Source organism: Chrysemys picta, chromosome 25 (assembly GCF_011386835.1).
Source record: "Chrysemys picta bellii isolate R12L10 chromosome 25, ASM1138683v2, whole genome shotgun sequence".
Taxonomy (NCBI): Eukaryota; Metazoa; Chordata; order Testudines; family Emydidae; genus Chrysemys; species Chrysemys picta.
In genome coordinates, this window is record NC_088815.1 from 512,878 (window position 1) to 533,934 (window position 21,057).

At 47.1% G+C, this 21,057-nt stretch overlaps 1 protein-coding gene across 1 annotated transcript in view; it reads left to right on the top strand.

Moving 5' to 3' along the window:
- Positions 1–21,057, top strand: part of LOC101945790 (ceramide synthase 4-like) — a 42,492-nt gene that overhangs the window by 11,020 nt on the left and 10,415 nt on the right. The window contains exons 3-8 of the mRNA XM_005309304.4: positions 2,391–2,509; positions 7,367–7,424; positions 7,875–7,925; positions 9,562–9,654; positions 12,619–12,747; positions 14,766–14,872. Coding sequence (XP_005309361.4) covers positions 2,391–2,509; positions 7,367–7,424; positions 7,875–7,925; positions 9,562–9,654; positions 12,619–12,747; positions 14,766–14,872 — 557 coding nt within the window. The remainder of the gene's footprint in view (positions 1–2,390; positions 2,510–7,366; positions 7,425–7,874; positions 7,926–9,561; positions 9,655–12,618; positions 12,748–14,765; positions 14,873–21,057) is intronic.

Below are 21,057 nucleotides of genomic sequence, written 5' to 3' on the forward strand. Positions count from 1 at the left end.
GTAGTGGGGGGCCCAAAACTGGAGAAAAAACTCCAGGTGTGGCCTCACCAGTGCCTAACAGAGGGGAATAATCACATCCCTCGATCTGCTGGCAATACTCCTTCTAATGCAGCCCAATATGTCGTTAGCGTTCTTGGCAACAAGGGCGCACTGTTGATTCATATCCAGCTTCTTGTTCACTGTAATCCCCAGGTCCTTTTCTGCAGAAGGTCATGTTATCTAGACCTTTAATAATTGTTGCTCTACTCTAAACTTTCTTCAATTTGTCCACATCTTTCCTGAAGTGTGGTGCCCAGAACTGGATACAGTACTCCAGCTGAGGCCTTATCAGTGCTGAGAAGAGTGGAAGAATTACTTCTCATGTCCAGCTTTCCACACTCCTGACATTATATCCCAGAAAGATGTTCACTTTTTTTGCAACAGTATTGCATTGTTGACTCAAGCAGGCCTTGTCACACTGTCCATTACTTATCTAGGTAACGAATGGGTACAGCAACAGATACCTGTTCAATATCTTCATTAATGATCTGGAGGATGGCGTGGACTGCACTCTCAGCAAGTTTGCAGATGACACTAAACTGGGAGGAGTGGTAAATACGCTGGAGGGTAGGGATAGGATAGAAAGGGACCTAGACAAATTAGACGATTGGGCCAAGAGAAACCTGGTGTGGTTCAACAAGGACAAGTGCAGAGTCCTGCACTTAGGATGGAAGAATCCCATGCACTGCTACAGACTAGAGACTGAATGGCTAGGTAGCAGTTCTGCAGAAAAGTACCTACAGTGGACAAGGAGCTGGATATGAGTCAACAGTGTGCCCTTGTTGCCAAGAAGGCTAACGTCATTTTGGACTGTATAAGTAGGGGCATTGCCAGCAGATCGAGGGACGTGATCATTCCCCTCTATTTGACATTGGTGAGGCCTCATCTGGAGTACTGTGTCCAGTTTTGGGCCCCACACTACAAGAAGGATGTGGGAAAATTGGAAAGAATCCAGCAGAGGGGAAAAAAACCCCACACACGATTAGGGGTCTGGAGCACATGACTTATGAGGAGAGGCTGTGGGAACTGGGCTTGTTTAGTCTGCAGAAGAGAAGAGTGAGGGGGGGGGATTTGATAGCAGCCTTGAACTACCTGAATGGGGGTTCCAAAGAGGTTGGAGCTCGGCTGTTTTCAGTGGTAGCAGATGACAGAACAAGAAGCAATGGTCTCAAGTTGCAGTTGGGGAGGTCTAGGATGGATAAATCTGATAAGTTTGAAAAATCAGGATGGGGTTGGGAGTTATAGGTTTCTATATAAGAAAAAGCTTCAAATATTGGGACTGTCCTTATAAAATTGGGACATCTGGTCACCATAATTAGGAAACACTATTTCATTAGGAGGGTGGTGAAGCACTGGAATGGGTTACCTAGGGAGAGGGTGGAATCTCTAGCCTTCAAGATTTTTTTAAGGCCTGGCTTTACAAAGACCAGGCTGGTATGATTTAGTTGGGATTGGTCCTGCTTTGAGCAGGGGGTTGAACTAGATGACCTCATGAGGTCTCTTCTAACCCTAATTTTCATTGATTCTATAATTGTGTGTGGAAGGGGCAGGAGGCAGGATTGTGTGTGGAAGGGCGGATTGTGACTGGAAGGGATGGCAGGGATTGAGACTGGAATGGGTGGGGGGGATTGTGTGTGGAAGGGGGAGGGTTGTGTGTGGAAGGGGCTGTGGGAGATTGTGACTGAAAGGGGTGGGAGGAGGATTGTGTGTGGAAGTGGCAAGGGGATTGTGTGGGGAATGTGAAGGGGGCCGATTGTGGGGGAGGCAAGGGGCAGATTGTGTGTGGAGGGTCAGGGATAGATTGTGACTGGAAGGGGCAGGGGGAGGATTGTGCGTGGAAGGCACAGGGGGATGATATTAGTTCTGAGGGATTTGGGAGGGGTTTTCATTTTCGTTTTTAAGAGTGGCTTAACTAGGTTTTTATGATTGATTGGTAACATCATTGTGGGTTCCTGGAGTTTGGACAGGCTCCCACTGACTAAACTGCCATAAATCAGCAGGCCTCTCAGAGGAAGTCTCCCGCTCGTCCAAGTGAACGCAATCACTCCAACTGCAAACCACTGCACAGTTAGGTGCTATTGGAGCCTCTGCTAAGGAGACTCCCATCCAGGCAGGTGTGAATGCTGCCTGGAGTTAGCAGGAGGCGTGGGTGAGGCCCAAAGAGCCCTGGGCAGAATGGGACAGATAGTGTCTTTATTCCTGTGATCTGAGATTGTAGATGTAGACTGACCAAGCCTTGGACTCATTCCGGCCCCTGCCCCAGGTGGGAAGAGGGATTAGTGAGGGAGGCTGGGCACTTCTGCTATTTGTGCCATCAGGGAGTGAGTCCTGTTTGCTTGGCTGTTTTCCAGGGGGAGCTGATCAGTTTATCCAAGCAGTGTGACTTGCCCACGAGAAAGGTGGAGAGGTGGTTCCGATACCGGCGGAACCAGGACAAACCCAGCTTGACTACAAAATTCTGTTCAGTGAGGTGAGTGCTATGGCCAGAGGCCTTGGGTCACTTCAACCATCCAGCTGGGTCTGAGCTCTGCAGTCTGTACACAGCCTCCCAGCACCTGTGGGTGCCAGCTGGAATGTGCCCTTCCTGCTGCCCCTCTGCTTTGTCTCCCCGCTCCTGTACTGCCTCCCTAGCCTAAATCAGAGGCCTCGCTTTTCCCTCCACCTTCAGCCCCTGGACTGTCTCTTGGACCTGTCTCCTCCTACCCCTGCCCTCAGGGACAGCCCACAACATTTTGGCACCTGAGGCGGGGAGCTCAAATGACACCTCCATGCCCCCTTGCTTGGGCCAAAACTTTGAAAGGTCTCAGTTCTGCCTTCTTCCTGTTCTACTCCTCTCATGGTACTACTCTGATATCTACCAATAAAGGAGAACTAACTTAAAATACCTTGTTCAAAAATTTTAAGTAACACTTAACTTTCAAACACCTGAACAGCAAATGTAACTTTTCTTCTCTGCATAGTAAACACTGGCATTTTTATCTGTTTGATTATTCAAAGTGGTGCTTTCCGTGTATTCTTGGTTGCAAAGATTTGAACTGCTTCCTGCTCAAGGTCCATAGTCTGGGCCAGCTCATGCTCTATTGAGATGGTTGCAAGGCTGACCAGCCTCTCCTATGTCATTGTGGAGCATAGATGTGTTTTTATTAACTTCAGTTTGGAGAAGCTGCGCTCTCCACTGGCAACAGGAAGTGTTATAAGTATGCGGAGAGCAACAAAAGCATTTGGAAAGAGGGCGGTCATCTTATTTGTGCACATATATTCCAGAACAGCCTTTGGAGTTGATCCTGCTGAAATGTATCTTGAAAGGGCTTTCAGTTCATCCCCTAAATCACTCGCATCAATATCGCGCATGTCATCATGTGTCCACACTGTCTCTAGTGCCCTGCATTGCTGGTGTAGGTCTTCTTCAGGTATAGTGAAGAGTTTTGGAATATCATACAACAAATATACTGCAGTGTTCCCTGAGCTGCATGAAACATTCTTCAACTGACTGTATTGCACAATCTAGCACCTGGTTAAAGAATTCAACTTTGAATTGTTGTTTGGGGTCTCTTATGGGATTATCCCGTGCCTTGTAATCAAAATGTCGTCTTCTTCGGTGACTCTTGTATTCTTGAATGGGTGGGAAAATAGCTTCAGTGTGAAGTTCCTCTGCCAACTTCTGTGCACTCTTCAGAACGTTTTGAAATCCCTCATCTGACCGGTAAGACTGCAGGTATGACTTTGCTTTGTCCAGTTGTTCCATTGCTCCAGATATATCAAGGTCAACACCTTGGAGTCTCTTGCTTACAACATTTATTTCAAACAGTATGTCATGCCACAACACTAAGCCACACCAAAATTTGAAGTTATGTATATTTCTGGTGATTCCATTTCCCTCTGCCACAGTTCTCCCATGAACAGTTCCTCTCATAGCATTATCCACCATAATGGCATCATCTATCTTCCCAATTTGGTGTTTTATAGGCTTTATCACTCCACTCAACTTTCCCATCATGTGGCACTCAGTGGTTTCAGTGTCAGAGAGGATGTTCCCAGATGTTGCTTCAAAATTTGCCATCAATGAGTTGATGCAGAGAAAAATACATAGATGCTTTGAATTACATTAAAAAATTCAGCAGCCTCACTGGAAGCTGACGCTGCATCACTGACCACCAAGTTCAATGAATGAGAACTGCATGGGACAAAAAAAGCTCGAGGGTTTAACTCTCGGATCCGTGTCTGCACTCCTCTGTTCTTTCCTCTCATGTTGGCACCATTATCTGACCTCATGTCAGCTATCGCAATGAAGCACATTTGTCATATCAGCTCCTGTAGTATCATCAAGGTCAACAAATTCTAGAAAACGATCTCTGACAGTCACCATTACAGGCACATTTTCACTAGGTTCTGTTTTTGTTACAAAATGCACCATTAAAGTCATTTGTTCCGTATAGCTGATGTCAGGTGTGCAATCCAGAGTAACAGAGTAATATCTTGCTGACTTCAGATGGAGTGACCAGACGTACCGATAAAATAAGGACTGTCCCGATATTTAGGTGTTTGTCCCGCGTCCTGACATATTTCACTCCTCCAGCAGCACTTGGCTTTTTTTTTTTTTTTTGCTTTGCCAGTGGACCTCCCCCCGCCCCATGTGTCATCTGGTCACCCTAACTTCAGATCAGCCACAATCTTCTGTTTGACTTTTGTTGCCAGTAACTGTATGATCTCGTTTGGAATTGTTTTTCCAATGTAGTGGTGTGTGTACATTTCTTGGGTGGTGACTCTTCTTAGATGCTCCTGGAGTACAGCATCAAACTCAGCCATCAGCTCCACAATTTTAAGGAAGTTTCCATTGTTTGGCACATACAGCTGATCGGAAGTACCATGCAGTGCTAGGTTTTGGGTAGCAAGCATTCTCACAATGGCAATGAGCCTTTTCAGAACATTTTGCCAGTAAAGAGACTCTGAGGCAATCTTCTCTTGATGCTGATCATCTATGGTGGCCTTTAACCATAGTTTCATCTCAAGCTCTTTCCACCTATGGGATGCTCTCTGGTGATTTGCTGCCTTCTCATGACATGTCAGATTTCTAGACAGATTTTTCCAGTCCTTTCTTTCTGTAGAACCCAATGTGGCTGGAACATTAGACTGGAAGAGTTTGTAACAAAAACAGCATGCAGCGTTCTGGGTTTTTGAGTACATAAACCATGGCCTCTCCACTTTGTCATCATTGGGGATTTCACGCCAGTAATGTGTTGGATGGAAACTTCTATTTTCATTGTCTTTGGGGAACATGAAATTTTTCACTTGCTGTGGCCCATGCAGTACAAGGAAGTCCCTCAGGCTACTGCTCAAGTGGGTCCCCAGTCCTGGATCATCTAGACTTAAGGAACTAAACTCAGCAGCAGCTGTTTCTTGTGCCTCCACCACACTCTTCTCTGATCTACCCTTTTCTTCAGGAATGTGCATGGTTACACCCATTTGAGATGGAGATATGGATGCTGCAGTAGCTGCCAGGTCACCTGCACTCTGACTAACTGGAAGATCAGGCGTCTCCTCACCACTCACATCCTCACTGGGGCCGGAAGGCTCACCGTGAACATTTGTGTCTATGTATCTCAGGAGAGCTCCTTCCTGCTTAGATAGAAAAGCTTCCTTTGCTTTCTTTCTTTTTCTGAATGCTGCCCCAGAGGGCATTTTCTTTTCACTCATAACTGCTGTTCTGTGCCAGCTATAGTGGCTCTCAACACTCAATTGAAGGGGACAAATAAGCAGGCTGGTAGCATCTTACGGGCTTAACTAGCTCCTACTACTTCAGTTGACTGCCTGTTCTCCTCAAGTGGGTTCAGAGAAGCAGCAGGAAACAGGAAGCTCCCTGAGAAGCTGGTGTGAATCAGTCCAGGCTCCTGGGGGTGCTCGAGAGGTACATAAGAGGCTCCTCCTCTCTCTCCCTGCAGCTTCTGCTGCTTTCTGTTCTTCCCTCTCACCTTTTCGCCTGCCTGCCTGTTATGTCTCTTGTGCCCTCCTTCCTCCAGCACAGCACTCCACCATCTCTGTGCATCTAGAGCAGAGAGAATACATACGCACCACCAGCAGACACAATTTTCTACACTCTGGGTCCTAGTGGCACCCCCCACACAGTCTGGCACCTGAGGCGGCCGCCTCAGTTTGCCTCATGGTAAGGCCAGCTCTGCCTGCCCTGTTCCCACCTGCTTTTACCCTCCTCACCCATAATTCATTCAGGTTACCTTACCTTCAATTGAGTTTCCTCGTCAGGTTCTGCTTTCAAACATACATTTTATCCTGTAGCCTGAAAAATCCCTCTCTTGACCCTACCTGTCTTCCCAACTACCAGCGGTTTCCCTCCTCCCGTTCACAATGCTGTGCCTGTAGGCCCAGCTATGAGCTGGGGGGTGCTGCATAAACTGCACCCCACCCAGAAAGGCTTGTGCCTCAGAGACCCCCTCAGAGGGTGTGCTCCACAACAATGCTTAGTCACTACTGGCCTCTACCAGCAACACATTACAACATGTCCTGTGCCACCTTAGTTGTCCTGGCCAGGGCATGATCACCCATTCCTTGCACTCCCATCCAGCTTGGGCTCCATCTGCTCTGAGCAGGAGTAAGCAGCTGCACAGCGCTAGAGCACAGAAGTTCTTGGCTCCCAGGAAACTCTGCTGCCTCCTTGCCAAGCCTAACAGCATCCTCTCCACCAAATCTCCTTCATCTGTCTGCTTGCCTGTGACCCAGATGGTCACTCCCACCTCATCCTCCACAAATGAAACTTGGCTGCCTGGTGCTTCTGAAACCAAAATATACCAAGTCCTACCCCAAACTGCCCCCCTAAGGCCTTGTTTACATTGTGTAATAGAATTATTGGTGGCTATAGTTGTCATGAGTGGCAACTCAACCAGTGGTGAATATGATGTTCTAGTCTATACTTCCATTTAAACCATGGTGAGCTCACAACCATTACTGACAGCTCCTATCAGCAGTGCTTCAGTTTGACAGTATGTACCAGGGCTAAGGAGATTTAGACTGGGCTTATTAGAAGAGAATATGGAGCAGTGGGCCAAGGCTGATGGAAGTGATACAAGATACACTACTGTGCATTATAAGCAGTTATATACAGTATTACATGTTGCTCCTTTTTTGTGACTGAGGGAATAAAGTGCACCTAGAGTTCTGCTATCAAGTGGAGCTCATTTGAGTGCTATATGCTGTGCAAGTATGTATTAGCTAAGGTCAGTGGTTGCACAAATGACTGATACTAGGGGTGGCCAGAAGAGCTGAGCCTGACCTCTGAACTTCTAATTTCCTTTGTTCTTTTCTTACTTGCTTTTAGTTGGAGTTCTTTGTGTTACCTCATTTCCTTCTGCACTGGACTTGTGGTCTTGTATGATGTGAGTATGTAATCAGAACCCACCCTACCTTGCTAGCAATGATGCACAAAAGGCAAACATGTTCAATACATATTTCTGTTCTGTACTTGGAGAGAAGCAAGATGTGCTTGTGTCACATAAGGATGATGAAGTACTTTCCAGTCCATCTACTAGGGGAAGACATTTTTAAATCACCCAAAAACTACACAGGAAGTTCAAAGGGCATAAGCTAACACAGAAATTTCACCCTGTGAGGCCATCCACATATTAAAAGAAGCAGGAGCTTAATGTAGTCTAATGGAAAATCTTATTGTAAGACTGTTTCAGAATGCATCCTTTCTGATGGGGTCAAAACAAGCAACTCCATTTTGTATTATATAAGCTATAATGGGAACAGGCCTAATTAGGCAGCTGGTTGGGAGAGGAATGTTTCTTGCATTCTCACAGTTAGATTACACTGTTTCTTTACAGAAGCCCTGGTTTTGGGACCCAAGAGAATGCTGGGTGGGGTATCCACAGCAGGTAAGTCATCCAGGTGTGTTGGTCCATGTAACAGCAACTCAGAAGGTTCACATAATCTCTTGGCCTTTGTCAGGACCTGTCCCAAGCAGCTGGATGCACCCCTTATCCTGTACTATTTAAGGTAGACCTCAGAGGGCTCTTTACAGATGAGTTACAGCATGTGCCATGGACAGACTGGTAAGCACGGCAGGTCTAGGTTTGAGTCCAAAGAATGCAATCACCTGTTAACAGGCAGGCTAACCCTTCAGTTCAGCAGAGGTGTGACTCTGTGTAGACACCCACTTCCACAGACGGTTCATTCAAATCAGTGTAATAAAAAGATCCTACGTGGTAAAAGCAGAATCACCTCCAAGGGCAAGTACATTTCCCCCGTGGAGCTGAACATAGCTGGGCCTTCTGCAAGTCTGCATCCCATTGGTGTAATGGCTGTTTAGACATTCACAAGAGGGGAGAGATGTAAAAGGGCTGTGGCCATGTCAGGACTTAGCCAGCTCTGCACTCCTGCAAGCAAATGGGGGACAAACTAATCTGAGGTGATAAGAAGGATCCTGTTAATGGTGAATAAAACACCAACAAGTCACTTTTGTCAGGGTTCACAAAGATTTCTTAGAGCATGGGAAGGCAAACAGTGCCCTCTCCCAGCTGCTGGAGGATGTGCTGGGGATACAGGCTTCTCCAGTCTGATTTAGGGACATCTCCGCACACTCTGCCTAACATCTTCCCCGAGCCTGACACAGGCTTCCCCAAACCAATCTGCTTCGGTCCTCTTGATGAGGAAGCACCCACAGCTTAACTTGCATCACTCCCTTGATACAGGTGCCGTCTCTGGCTTATTCAGTGAGATGAATTTAACCTGTTAATCTCTCAGTACTGGGCAAAACCTATATACCCCATCTATAAGGGTTAAAACATGTATGCTGTGGTTTCCAATGTCGTTAATGAAACCATGGTTACTGAGAGACAACTAGGTTTTGCCCTTGGGTATTCAAGTGCAATGGAACCTGGGAATGCTATGATCTGTCCCAACAGGGCCTCATTGGATGGAAATGTCAGTTCTGCATCCCCTTCCTTTCTCAGTCAGCTCTAGGCAGCATGTCCCCATGGCTGGAGAACTACTGTGAGACTAGGAGTCAGGAGACCTGGGCTTTTTCTGTGACTTCAGCTACTACAGACATGCTGTGTGACACGGTGCAAGTGCCTATTCCCTGCTCCTCAATTTTCCTGTCTTTAAAGTGATATTCTTCAGATAAACATCTTTGTAAAAATGCTTTGAGATCTGCAGAGGCAACCTGGTAGGCAGATGCTAAATATTATTATTGAATATCAACAGTTTAAATCTAAAGCAAAATTATTTATCTATTTAGACTTATAGAAGTGCTGAAAAGGGTTCCTGGGGCAAAAATTGCATGTGATCGTGTAATTAAAGACTATCTTAATCCATACATACATAGACAATTTCCCACACAGCTCTACTGATTCACTCTTTAATCACTGCTATAGCTGCTTACTGAATTCCCTATGCTCAAGTAAATCGTTTCAGACACCGCTGCAAAGAGAACCAGAGCTGAATACGTTTACTATCTGCCCTTCCCCATGGCTTATGCATTAACTAAGCCTCTTTGTTTTGCTGTTGCAGCCACTACAGCGCTCTATGTACTGGTACTACATGATGGAACTCACCTTTGCCTTGGCACTGACTTTCACCATGGCCTTTGATGTGAAAAGAAAGGTGAGAGGAAGTACTCAGATTCTAGACAGCTATGTGTGAGATATAACTGGCCAGCCAGAGGTTATCTGGGGTCCGATCCAAAGTAACAAAGTCAGGGACCTATCCAGCACCCTCCCACTTCTTTCAGCTCTGCACCCTCACAACTGTCTATCTGCCTCATCAGTCTGTCAGTGACCCACACTTCAGGCTGTGGGGAGATTCACCCCAATTTGTTTTAAACGCTCTGCATCCTATAGACCCTCCCTTCAAAGGCCAGTTTGGGAGATGCTTAGATTCTAGTGTGGTAAGTTCAGTATGGATCAATAGATAGATGCAGACAGAAATTATCCCTTTCCTTAGAGGGTTAATTTTCCCCACTCACTGTTGACAGGAGGGCAAATCTATCCATTTCAGCAGAGAAGTTTTTAATTTAATGTCAAGATATATAATTCTGTGGGACTGAGCTAACTCAAAGAGACAGGTTTCAGAGTGGTAGCCGTGTTAGTCTGTATCAGCAAAAAGAATGAGGAGTACTTGTGGCTTAAAGACCCTTAAAGACTAACACATTTATTTGAGAGCGTATCAATTCATGGCCCTCCAAGACAGCCGCACTCCACAGGGCACTTCAGCTAGAGAAATCTACACATAGATTTGTACCAATTTAGTTAAGCCAGTGCAAACCCCTGTGTAGACACTCTTATTTCAGTTTCACTTAAACCTGTTCCTAAAGGTTGGCCTACATTCAGAAGTTGCAGCAGTTTAACTTAAATCAGTTTCAAAACAATTTAGTTAGACCAGTACTTACCCCTCTGCATCCACTTATATCACTTTAAACCTGGCATATATGGGTTTACATTGCACCTGTAATTTACAGGCACAAGCTAAATTGATATAAATCAGGTTTAAATAGCTTTAAGAGTGTTCACAAGTAAAGTGGCCTCAGGTTAACTACATTGGTTTAAAATCACACCTTTAGGTGAACTGACACAATTTTGTGTTTAGACCCGGACTAATCCATTTAAGTTAAATCAAAATAAGCCTGATTTAAAATGAATTAAGGGTTTGTCTACACAAGAAAATTGCACTGGTTTCACCTAAGGACATGGCTACATTTGCAGATGTAGAGCGCTGTGAGTTAAACCAGCCCTCGGAGACCGCAGCAGGGAAAGCGCTGCCGTGTGTTCACATGGTCAGCTGCAAGCACAGTGGCGTGTGGCCACATTTGCGGCACTTGCAGTGGCATTGGGAGTGGTGCATTATGGGCAGCTATCCCACAGAGCACCTCTTCCCAAGTCTGGGATGATGAGCAGCGGCTGCAGAATTTTTGCATGAGAAAAGCCACTTTCATGGGACTGTGTGGGGAGCTCGCCCTCACCCTGCGGCGCAAGGACATGCGATTGAGAGCTGCCCTGACGGTGGAGAAGTGGGTGGCTATTGCAATCTGAAAGCTGGCAACTCCAGACAGCTACCAATCAGTCATTAACCAGTTTGGAATGGGAAAGTTTACCATTGGAATTGTTTTGGTACAAGTGTGCAGGGCCATTAATCGCATCCTGCTCAGAAGAACTGTGGGCAACGTGTGTGACATTGTGGCTGGCTTTGCACAAATGGGTTTCCCCTAACTGCGGAGGGGCTATAGATGGGACGCATATTCCAATTCTGGCACCAGCCCATCTAGCCTTTGAGTATGTTAATCGGAAGGGGTATTTCTCTATGGTTCTCCAGGCACTTGTGGATCACCATGGGCATTTCATGGACATTAACGCAGGTTGGTCTGGAAAGATGCATGATGCACACATCTTTTGGAACACAGGCCTGTTCAGGAAGCTGCAAGCAGGGACTTTCTTCCCAAACCAGAAGATCACCATAGGGGAAGTCAAAATGCCCATTGTGATCCTTGGAGACCCTGTTTACCCTTTAATGCTGTGGCTCATGAAACCCTACACAGGGAGCCTTGACAGCTGCAAGGAGCAGTTCATCAGGCTGAGTCGGTGCAGAATGACTGTGGAGTGTGCTTTTGGCCATTTAAAGGACCGCTGGCGCTGTCTGTATGGGAAGCTGGACCTGGCCGATGACAACATCCCCACGGTTATAGCGGCTTGCTGTACTCTACATCACATTTGTAGAGGGAAGGGTGAAAGCTTCACTCAGGCATGGAACTCAGAGGTTCAACACCTGGAGGCTGAATTTGAACAGCCAGAGAGCAGGGCTAAGGGGCTCAGCCGCTCTGTACTTTGGTGCCAGCGATCCGCATTCTGCTGGCGGAGCCTCCTTTCACTCTCCTGCCACTCCTGCACTTTTTGATTTTCATTCATTGATTTGTATGCATTATGCAAGTCAACACTGTCGGACTCCTCACTGTCAGTTTGTAGCTTAAGGAGTAACTTGACTGCAATTCGTGACGTGCTGGCAAGACCCATCAGCATATTCCTCAGCAGTTTGGGATCCATTCCTGCAGACAGAAAGGGAAGACCGAGCACGCAATACAAAAAACATTGAAAGATGGTGCCAAATGTGGATAGAAGCACAGGTTTTACTGGGATGCAAAGCGATGCATCATGGGACATTGGAACAGGACCCAGAATGCCCCGCGCCTCCTGTGTCCCCTTCCTACAAGCCACAGCACTATAATGGGAAGAGGTGCTCTGTGGGATACCTTCCCATAATTCACTGCTCCCAATGCTACTGCAAATGTGGCCATGCCAGTGCACTTGCAGCTGACAGTGCTTTCCCTGCTGCAGTCTCCAAGGGCTGGTTTAACTCAAAGCACTCTACAGCTGCAAGTGTAGCCATGCCCATATTCTCAGTCATTTTTCTGCATCTAACTCATGTCATGTTCTGGGAAGCCAGGTGAGATCCCAGTATATCTAGAGAGTTTAGATTATCTAGAGACAGTTTCTAAACACTGGAAAGGCAGCAGTATCCCTTGTGCTGGTACCTGCAGTTTGTCACAAAACTGGAACTCAATCTGTCGTCTTATTCCAGGACTTTAAGGAACAAATGGTGCACCACGCAACTACCATCATCCTGATCAGTTACTCATACTGTGCCAATTACCTCCGGATTGGGTCTTTGGTGATGTTGCTCCATGTTTCTTCCACTGCTCTCCTAGAGGTAGGTTATTCACTGGTTATAAAATAGCTGTGGCCAGGGCCAGCTCTAGCATTTTTGACTCCCCAAGCAGGAGAAAAAAAAAAAGCCGCGATCACAAGCGGCGGCAGCTCTAGCGCCGCTTCATTCTACGGCGGCAATTCGGTGGCAGGTCCTTCACGCCGAGAGGGAGTGACGGCCCCGCCGCCGAACGGCCGGACGTGCAGCCCCCCCTTCAACCTGCTTGCTAGGCTGGTGCCTGGAGCCAGCCCTGGCCATGGCACTTGGGCTTCCTTTCTTAGAACATATACTCCTGTTGCACTGTAATGGATACATTGCAATATCCCTTCCATGCTGTCTCCATTTTCTTGGTTTATTTTCATAGAATTGGAGGACTGGAAGGGACCTCAAGAGGTCGTCTAGTCCAGTCCCCTGCATTTTATTTTGTTATCTCTAAAAAGAAATGCTAAGAGAAGTTTTAAAAAGAACTCTAAGCAACATTTTGTGTTGGGTGAAACAGTTCAGTCTCTTGTGTCGGACAATGTTCGGTTCTGATCCTGCTCTCTTATACACGTGCTTAGCAACACAAGTGACCCCACTTCCAACTAACTCAACTTTCATTCTGGAAAAGTCAGAGTATTTCACCAAAGAAATAACCTAGATGATTCAACTGTCCTCCGATGAGCAATTATGTCAAATTTAGAAATTGAATTTATTTATTTTTATTTTATTTATATTTATTTTATTTATTAAATTGTGAAATAGAGGGATTTTAGTCCTGCTTTGAGTGTAAACTTCAGCACAATCTTCACTATGGAATCTCTACTAGAACTTCCAAATTACTGTCACTATCTTTTTAAGAGTGACAGCTTCTGGTGACATTTGATTAGATGATATAGATACTTGGGCCCAGATTTTCCAAAGTCACCACTGACTCTGCATGCCCCGGTTTTTGGGAGCCTAACTTTAAACCCCTCAGTTTCAGAGTTGCTGGGCCCCTGCAGCTCCCATTGATTTCACGTGGGGCTGTGGGCATTCCTTACCTCTGAAAATCAGACTCAGGTGTCACAAGCTGGATGCCCAAAATCAGTGGCCAGTGGGAAATTTGGTTATGTGCAGCCTTAGGAATGTTTCCTTCTGTTTTACTGTGCATGCTGGCTTGAGTCCCTCTTCGCAAAGAGTGGGTTTACGCACACTGCATGGATGCAGTTCAAAGTCTCAGAATACCTAGCAATCACCAAGAGTTTGAAACTTGTTTCTAGTTAGCTGGGTGAACATGTAGTCCAATCCCAAGCCAACATTATACAGCAGACTCACTGTAGTTTAGACACTTACACAGTTTACATACCTGGGCATGTTCTCTCTTACAAGCATTAGAATTAAAATGACCAGGCTGTCATCTGCCTTATAGGTTATAAATGTGTAAAGTCTGTGTTTTTTATCAAGTAAAAATGTATGGATACATATTACTACTTCTCCAGCTCGTTTGGTGATTCATGATTTGGTGCTTTTTCTAGACAAGTATCAGCTTTAGAAGGAATTACTATTATTGGGTCTGATTCTCTGTGCCTGGCACCTTGTGTCACCAGTGATACCTGTGCAAAGTGTGGGCAAAATGCTGCCATTCTGATCTCAGAGCATTGTACACTCCTTTTGCCCTGGGGTAAATGAAGACACAAGCAGGTCAGACAGGTGAAAGTCAGTTTCCCGCTGCTGAAAAGACCTAGATAAACATTGTCCCTGGAGCAGGAAAAACTCTCTGGAAAACACCTGAAAGTACTTTATTAAATAAAATGCAGGGCATAGTATGTAAAGAGTTCCACCTCTCTCAGGAAATGTAATTTCCTGCACTTACTTAGGATATCCACCTTGTCCAGGATGTGCTGCCTGCAGGTTTGAAAGGGGAGTTAAATTCCTATGACCCATCTTTGGCCTCTGAGATTGAGGGCTGAATGTCACACTGTGCCTCACTGCGCTGTGTGGGTGTTCACGGTGCTATCACACACTGGCTGACAATAATGGCTTGTTTCTTCTCTCCCCAGCTAACCAAGTTGCTTCATTACTTGAACTGGAGACGCGCAAGCCACCTTCTCTTCTTAACTTTCTCGTCCGTTTTCCTTGTTACTCGGCTCATCGTTTTCCCATGCAGGTGAGCCTTGGCTTTACTGCAGGTTTCTTCAGGTTTTCTTCAAATGCGCCTCCCATGGAGTATTCCAGAGTCACCAGGGACTTGCCTGGCTTGCCCAGCTCCCATCGAGTAGTTCAAAGCTCCTTGGGGGGCAAGGTTGATCCCACTGGGTCCTGACCCTGTTGAATCTGGGATAATTTTAAAAATGATTGATTTATTTTCCCTTTGATAAACACATAGAATATCAGGGTTGGAAGGGACCTCAGGAGGTCATCTAGTCCAACCCCCTGCTCAAAGCAGGACCAATCCTGGAAGAGGGAGAAAACTTGTTCACCTTAGCCTCTAAGGATAGAACAAGAAGCAATGGGCTTAAACTGCAGCAAGGGAGGTCTAGGTGGGACATTAGGAAAAAGTTCCTAACTATCAGGGTGGTGAAACACTGGAATAAATTGCCTAGGGAGGTTGTGGAATCTCCATCTCTGGAGATATTTAAGAGTAGGTTAGATAAATGTCTATCAGGGATGGTCTAGACAGTATTTGGCCCTGCCATGCGGGCAGGGGACTGGACTCAATGACCTCTCAAGGTCCTTTCTAGTCCTAGAATCTATGAATCCCCAGACAGATTTTTTACCTCAGTTCCCTAAATGGCCCCCTCAAGGATTGAACTCCTAACCCTGAATTTAGCAGGCCAATGCTCAAACCACTGAGCTATCCCTGCCTGCCCACTTGCCTACCCCTTTTCCTTTCCTTTCCTTTCCTTTCCTTTGTTTGGTTAGGCTAAACAAGCCAAGCTCTTTGAGTCTCCTCTGATAAGGTAAAAAGCAACGAAGGGTCCTGTGGCACCTTTAAGACTAACAGAAGTTTTGGGAGCATAAGCTTTTGTGGGTAAGAACGGGTTCTTACCCACAAAAGCTTATGCTCCCAATACTTCTGTTAGTCTTAAAGGTGCCACAGGACCCTCTGCTTTTTACAGATTCAGACTAACACGGCTATCCCTCTGATACTCTGATAAGGTAGGTTTTCCATTCTTCTGATCATCCTAGTATCCCTTCTCTGCACCTGTTCCAGTTCAAATTAATCTTCCTTAAACATGGGAGACCAGAACTGCACACCATATTCCAGATGAAGTCTCACCAGTGCCTTGTATAATGGTACCAACACTTCCCTATCTCTACTGGAAATACTTTGCCTGATGCATCCTAGGACTTCATTAGCCTTTTTCACGGCCACTTCACATTGGGGGTTCAGAGTCATCCTGTAATCAGGTCTTTCTCCTCAGTCACTTCCAACTGATACATCCCCAGCTTATAGCAAACCCCCTTGCTTTTAGTCCCTAAGTGCATGACCTTGCATTTTGTGCTATTACATTTCTATTACTCCAGTTTACAAGATCATTCAGATCTTCTTGTATGATATTCTGGTCCTCCGCCGCATTGACAATACCCCCCAACTTTGTGTCATCTGCTAATTTTATTCGCACATTCCCACTTAATGTCCTCGGCACAAAAATGAAGATGTTAAATAAGATTGGTTCCAAGGCCGATCCCCGAGGAACTCCACTATTAACATCCCTTTGTTTAGGTATTGGGCCATGCCTAGATTATCTTTAATCTCTACCATCCTCAGTGATTAGCAGTTCCACTTCTTCTTTCCTTGTTTTCATTTTATTTGAGTATAGAACATTTTACTGTTGGTTTTAATCTCCTTTGCAAGGTCCAACTCTGCTTGGCTTATGGCAGTTCTCACTTTTCCCCTATGCTTTCTGACTTCCAAGTGGTATCTTTCCTTGCTGATCATCCCATCTTCCATTCCTTGTAGGTTTTCTGCTTTCTCTTAATCACCTGTTTAAAATGCTTGTTCATCCAGTTTGGTCTGCAACCCTTCCCTATGAATTTTTTCTGCTTGCTTGGGATGCAGGCTTCAGCTAGCTTCTGCAACTTTGACTTAAAGTAATTCCAAGACTCCTCCACATTCAGATCCTTGAGTTCTTCTATCCAGTCCAATTTTTGTTTATCCTTCTATTTAGTTTAAACGGAATTAGCTCATGATCACTTGAACCAAGGCTGCCCCCAGTTCTTCTGTGAGGTCCTTACTACTCACCAATACCAAATCTAAAATCGCATCTCTTCTTGTTGATTCAGTGACTATTTGGTGAAGAAATCTGTCAGTTATCACATCCAGAGATATCTGGGTCGTACCATTATTAATAGCACTTGTCCTCCAATCTATATTTGGGAAATTAAAGTCTCCCATAATCACACAATTCCCAGTAGTATTTATTTCATTAAAAACATTAAAGAGGTCTCTGTCCAGATCCAGATCAGATCCTGGGGGTCTGTAGCACAGCCCAAGCATAGCCCAGGGGAACCTCTAGTAGCTTTCTTCCCCAAAGTGATTTTGGCCCAAACAGACTGTTTTATCCATTCCATCTCGTCATTAATATACAGAGCTTCTCCACCATCTTTACCTTTATTCTGTTTTTTTTCTGAACAGCACATACCCTTCAGTACCTGTGCTACAGCCATGACTACTATTCCACCGTGTTTCTATTACCCCTCTAATATCTGGTTTCACTTCCTGCACCAGTACTTCTAATTCCTCTATTTTGTTACCCAAGCTCCTTGCACTGGGGTACAGACATCTTAGTTGTTGCTGCTTGACTTCGCTCACATTCCTCACCCATTTGGGTACAGTCATTCTTCAGACAGTATCACCTACCTGACTGTTAGTGTCATTGGTATCAGCACAACCTTTCCTCTTGATGTCCATTCTCCTACCCATTGCTGTTCCTTTCTCCTTTGCCGTATCCTCTCTTACTTGATCTTCCTCCCTCTCAATGTTAAAATCAGACGTGAAGATTACATGAGCATCTCCTCCAAGTTCCTAGTTTAAAGCTCTTTTAATCAGTTGTGCCAACCTCCATCCCAGAAGTCTATTTCCCTCCCTATTCAGGTGAAGTCCATCCCATGAGAAGTCGTTTGTTCATGAATGCCTTCCAGTGGTCAAACATCCCAAAGCCCTCCTTATGCCTGAGCCATCTATTGATTACCATAATCTTGTCTTGCCTTTGTTCTCCTCCTCCAGGGACAGGTAGAATCCCACTGAAGATCACCTGAGCCTCCATTTCCTTAAGCATCTTCCCCAGCCTGGCATAGTCTTCCTGGATGTGTTCCAGTGAGAATCTAGCTGTCATTGTCCTTCACATGGGAACAAATCAGTGAATTCTTTTCTGCTCCCATTAGGATCCTCTTCCGTCTCAGGTCCACATCCTGTATCTTCACTCCTGGCAGATAGCTCACCCCTCTATTCTCTGGATCAGCTCTGGTGACACACCTGCCAGTTTTTCTTAGTAGGGAGTCCCCAGTCACATAGACCTGCCTCTTCCTGGTGATGGTGCGATTCTCCAGCCTTCCTCCTGTTTTCTTTCAGGCTGCAAGTCCTCTTGTCTTTTGTTCTCATTTCCAATCTTCTGTGAGTCATCCTCTGTCCTCCTAGGGCTCCAAACTCTGGCTATCTCCATTGACTCTTCCCCTCTTCTTGTAGGGCTAGCCGCTCTTCTCTTCCTCCTGGCCCTCCCACCTTCTGTTAGTGCCTCCTGTGCCCCTTCTTCATTCTCCAACTCAGCAAACCTGCTCCTGAGCTTTGTTTCTCCTTCACTAGCCAGTCTTTTCCTCTGCCTGGTTCTTGTAGTGATGGGCTACCACTGGCCCCTTTCCTCACCCAGCCATCTCCCGTCACAGTTCTCCAGTCCAGCCTGCATCTGCAAGTCTTGACATTTCCCTTCAGTCTCGTCTTGCCATCCCTCATCATCTGCCTGAATCCCCTACGAAACTCAACCATAGTAACCACCTGCATCTCCAAACTTCAGATCTTCTGTTCCATCAGCTCTATCAGGCAGCACTTCATACAAACAAAGCTCTTTTTTTCAGGTACCTGCTCCAGGATCATGTACATCCTGTAGCTTCCACTTCTGGTCCTCTTAATTGTCTCTTCCATTGCTTGGGTCACTACCATTTCTGCCTTGGTGTCTGTCATAGTCTTCCCACCTAAAGTCCTGTCAAGGAAAAAGAAAAGCAAAACAAAAAAACCCAAACACCGACATCACACATTTCTCCCCTCTCCCCCCTCCCCCCCCCCCGCCCTTTCCCAACTCCCATGCAAAATCCCCTGTTTACAGCTGTGACTGGACAGGAAGCAGCAGCTGGCTGGGCCGGAGCTGAACATGAGTCAAGTCCCGCCCCAAGCCGAGCTAGGGTGACCAGATCACCAAAGACAAATATCGGGACGCGGGGGGGGGGGGGGGGGGGGGGCGTGGCGGGGGGCGGGGCCAAAAAAAAAAAAAAAAAAAAAAAACCTTCCTCCGCAAGTGCTGGAGGGAGGCCCGGGAGACTCAGGGGAAGCGCGGGGCCGGGGTAGTGAGAGTCCGGCCTGGCCCCGAGCAGGCAGGACTCAGTTGGGAGGTAGGGCGAGGAGGGGGGCGGCCCGTGGGGCCAGGCGGCGGCTGTTCTCACCCCCGGCCAGCGGGACTCGGGAGCAGCCGCTGCTGCAGCTCCCACTGCCGCGGGGGTAGGAAGCGGCCATGGCACTTGGCGGCTGCGGCTCTGGCGCCCCCGAACCCCCCGAGCCGGGGCCTGCTGCAGGGACCCAGCAGTGCGCTCGCTGCGCCCAGCCCCTGGCCAGCGTCTGGGCTGCTGCCCAGCTGGTGCTATCCCGCGGCGGCCCCGGAGTGGGGGCAGCAGGCCCCAGCCCCCCCGTCCCGCAGGGGAACGAACGGGGCTGGGCTGCCGATGCCTCTGCCCCGGGGCCGCCGCGGGATAGCACCAGCTGGGCAGCCCAGACGTGCCTAGCCAGGGGCTGGGCCCAGCGTACGCGCTGCTGCAGGCCCCAGCTCGGGGGGTTCGGGGGCGCCAGAGCCGCCGAGCGCCATGGCCGCTTCCTCCCCCGTCGCCTGGCCCCGCGGGCCGCCCCCCTCCTCTCCCAACCACCCGAGTCCTGCCTGCACTGGGCCAGGCCGGACTCTTACTCACCCCGGCCCCGCGCTTCCCCTGCGTCTCCCGGGCCTCCCTCCAGCGCTTGTGGAGGGAGGGGGAATGGTGAGCCCGGGGAAGAGGCGGGGATTCGGGGAGGGAGCCAATCGGGGGAGGAGGGGGCGGAGTCGGGGCAGGGGGGGGGGGGCGCGAGCACTTCCGGGCTCGAGGCTCGGGGCATTTCCTTGTTTGTCCGGTTGTCCCGACCGCACGTCGGTCGGGACGCGGGACAAACAAGGAAATATCGGGACGGTCCCGATAAAATCGGGACGTCTGGTCACCCTAAGCCGAGCTCAGCCAGCCAGCCAGCACCATGTAGTGACCCACACCGCTACTCCCCAGGACAGGATCGGCCTACCCCCTCCCCACCCTGTCCACAACGGAACCAGCCTGCTAACCCCCATGACAGGCACAGCCTCAGCATGGAGGTGGGAAGGGGGAAGCCCACTCTGCCTTCCCGCTATTGGGAAAAAATGCAGCAATACACCAGGGACTCAATGGCTGTGCATATCCCATGAAAATCCAGCATTCACTCGGGACACTGGCGTGAATTTAAACAAAAAAATCTGATTTTTCTCAGCCTTAACCATGATTCCAAAATCCTTTTTCAGAGTCACTGCTTCTTAGGATGGAATTCCCCCACCTGGTAACTGTGGCCGACAGTCTTTGTTCCCAGCTGTATAACTTACATTTGGCTGTATTAAAATGCACATTGTTTGTTTGTGTCCAGCTTCCCAAGTGATCCTGATCACACTGAATCAGTGATCTTGTCTCTTATTTACCACTTCCCCCCGTTTTTGTGTCATCCACAAACTTTATCAGTGATGATTTTATGTTTTATTACAGGCTATTGAGGAAAGTGTTAAACAGCCCAGGGCCAAAAACCAATCACTGCATGACCCCACTAGAAATAACCCAGTTGATAATGATTCCTCACTTAGTTACACTTTTAGCTATGTCGGTGAGCTAGTTTGTAGTCCATTTAATGTGTGCTTTGTTAATTTTGTATCATTCTAGTTTCTTAATCAAATATCATATGATGCCAACTCAGATACCTTACATCAACACTATGAACCAAACTTGTAATCTCATAAAAAATTATATCAAGTTAGTCTGACAGTATCTATTCTCCATAAACCAATGCTGATTGACATTAGTTGTATTACATTCCTTTAATTT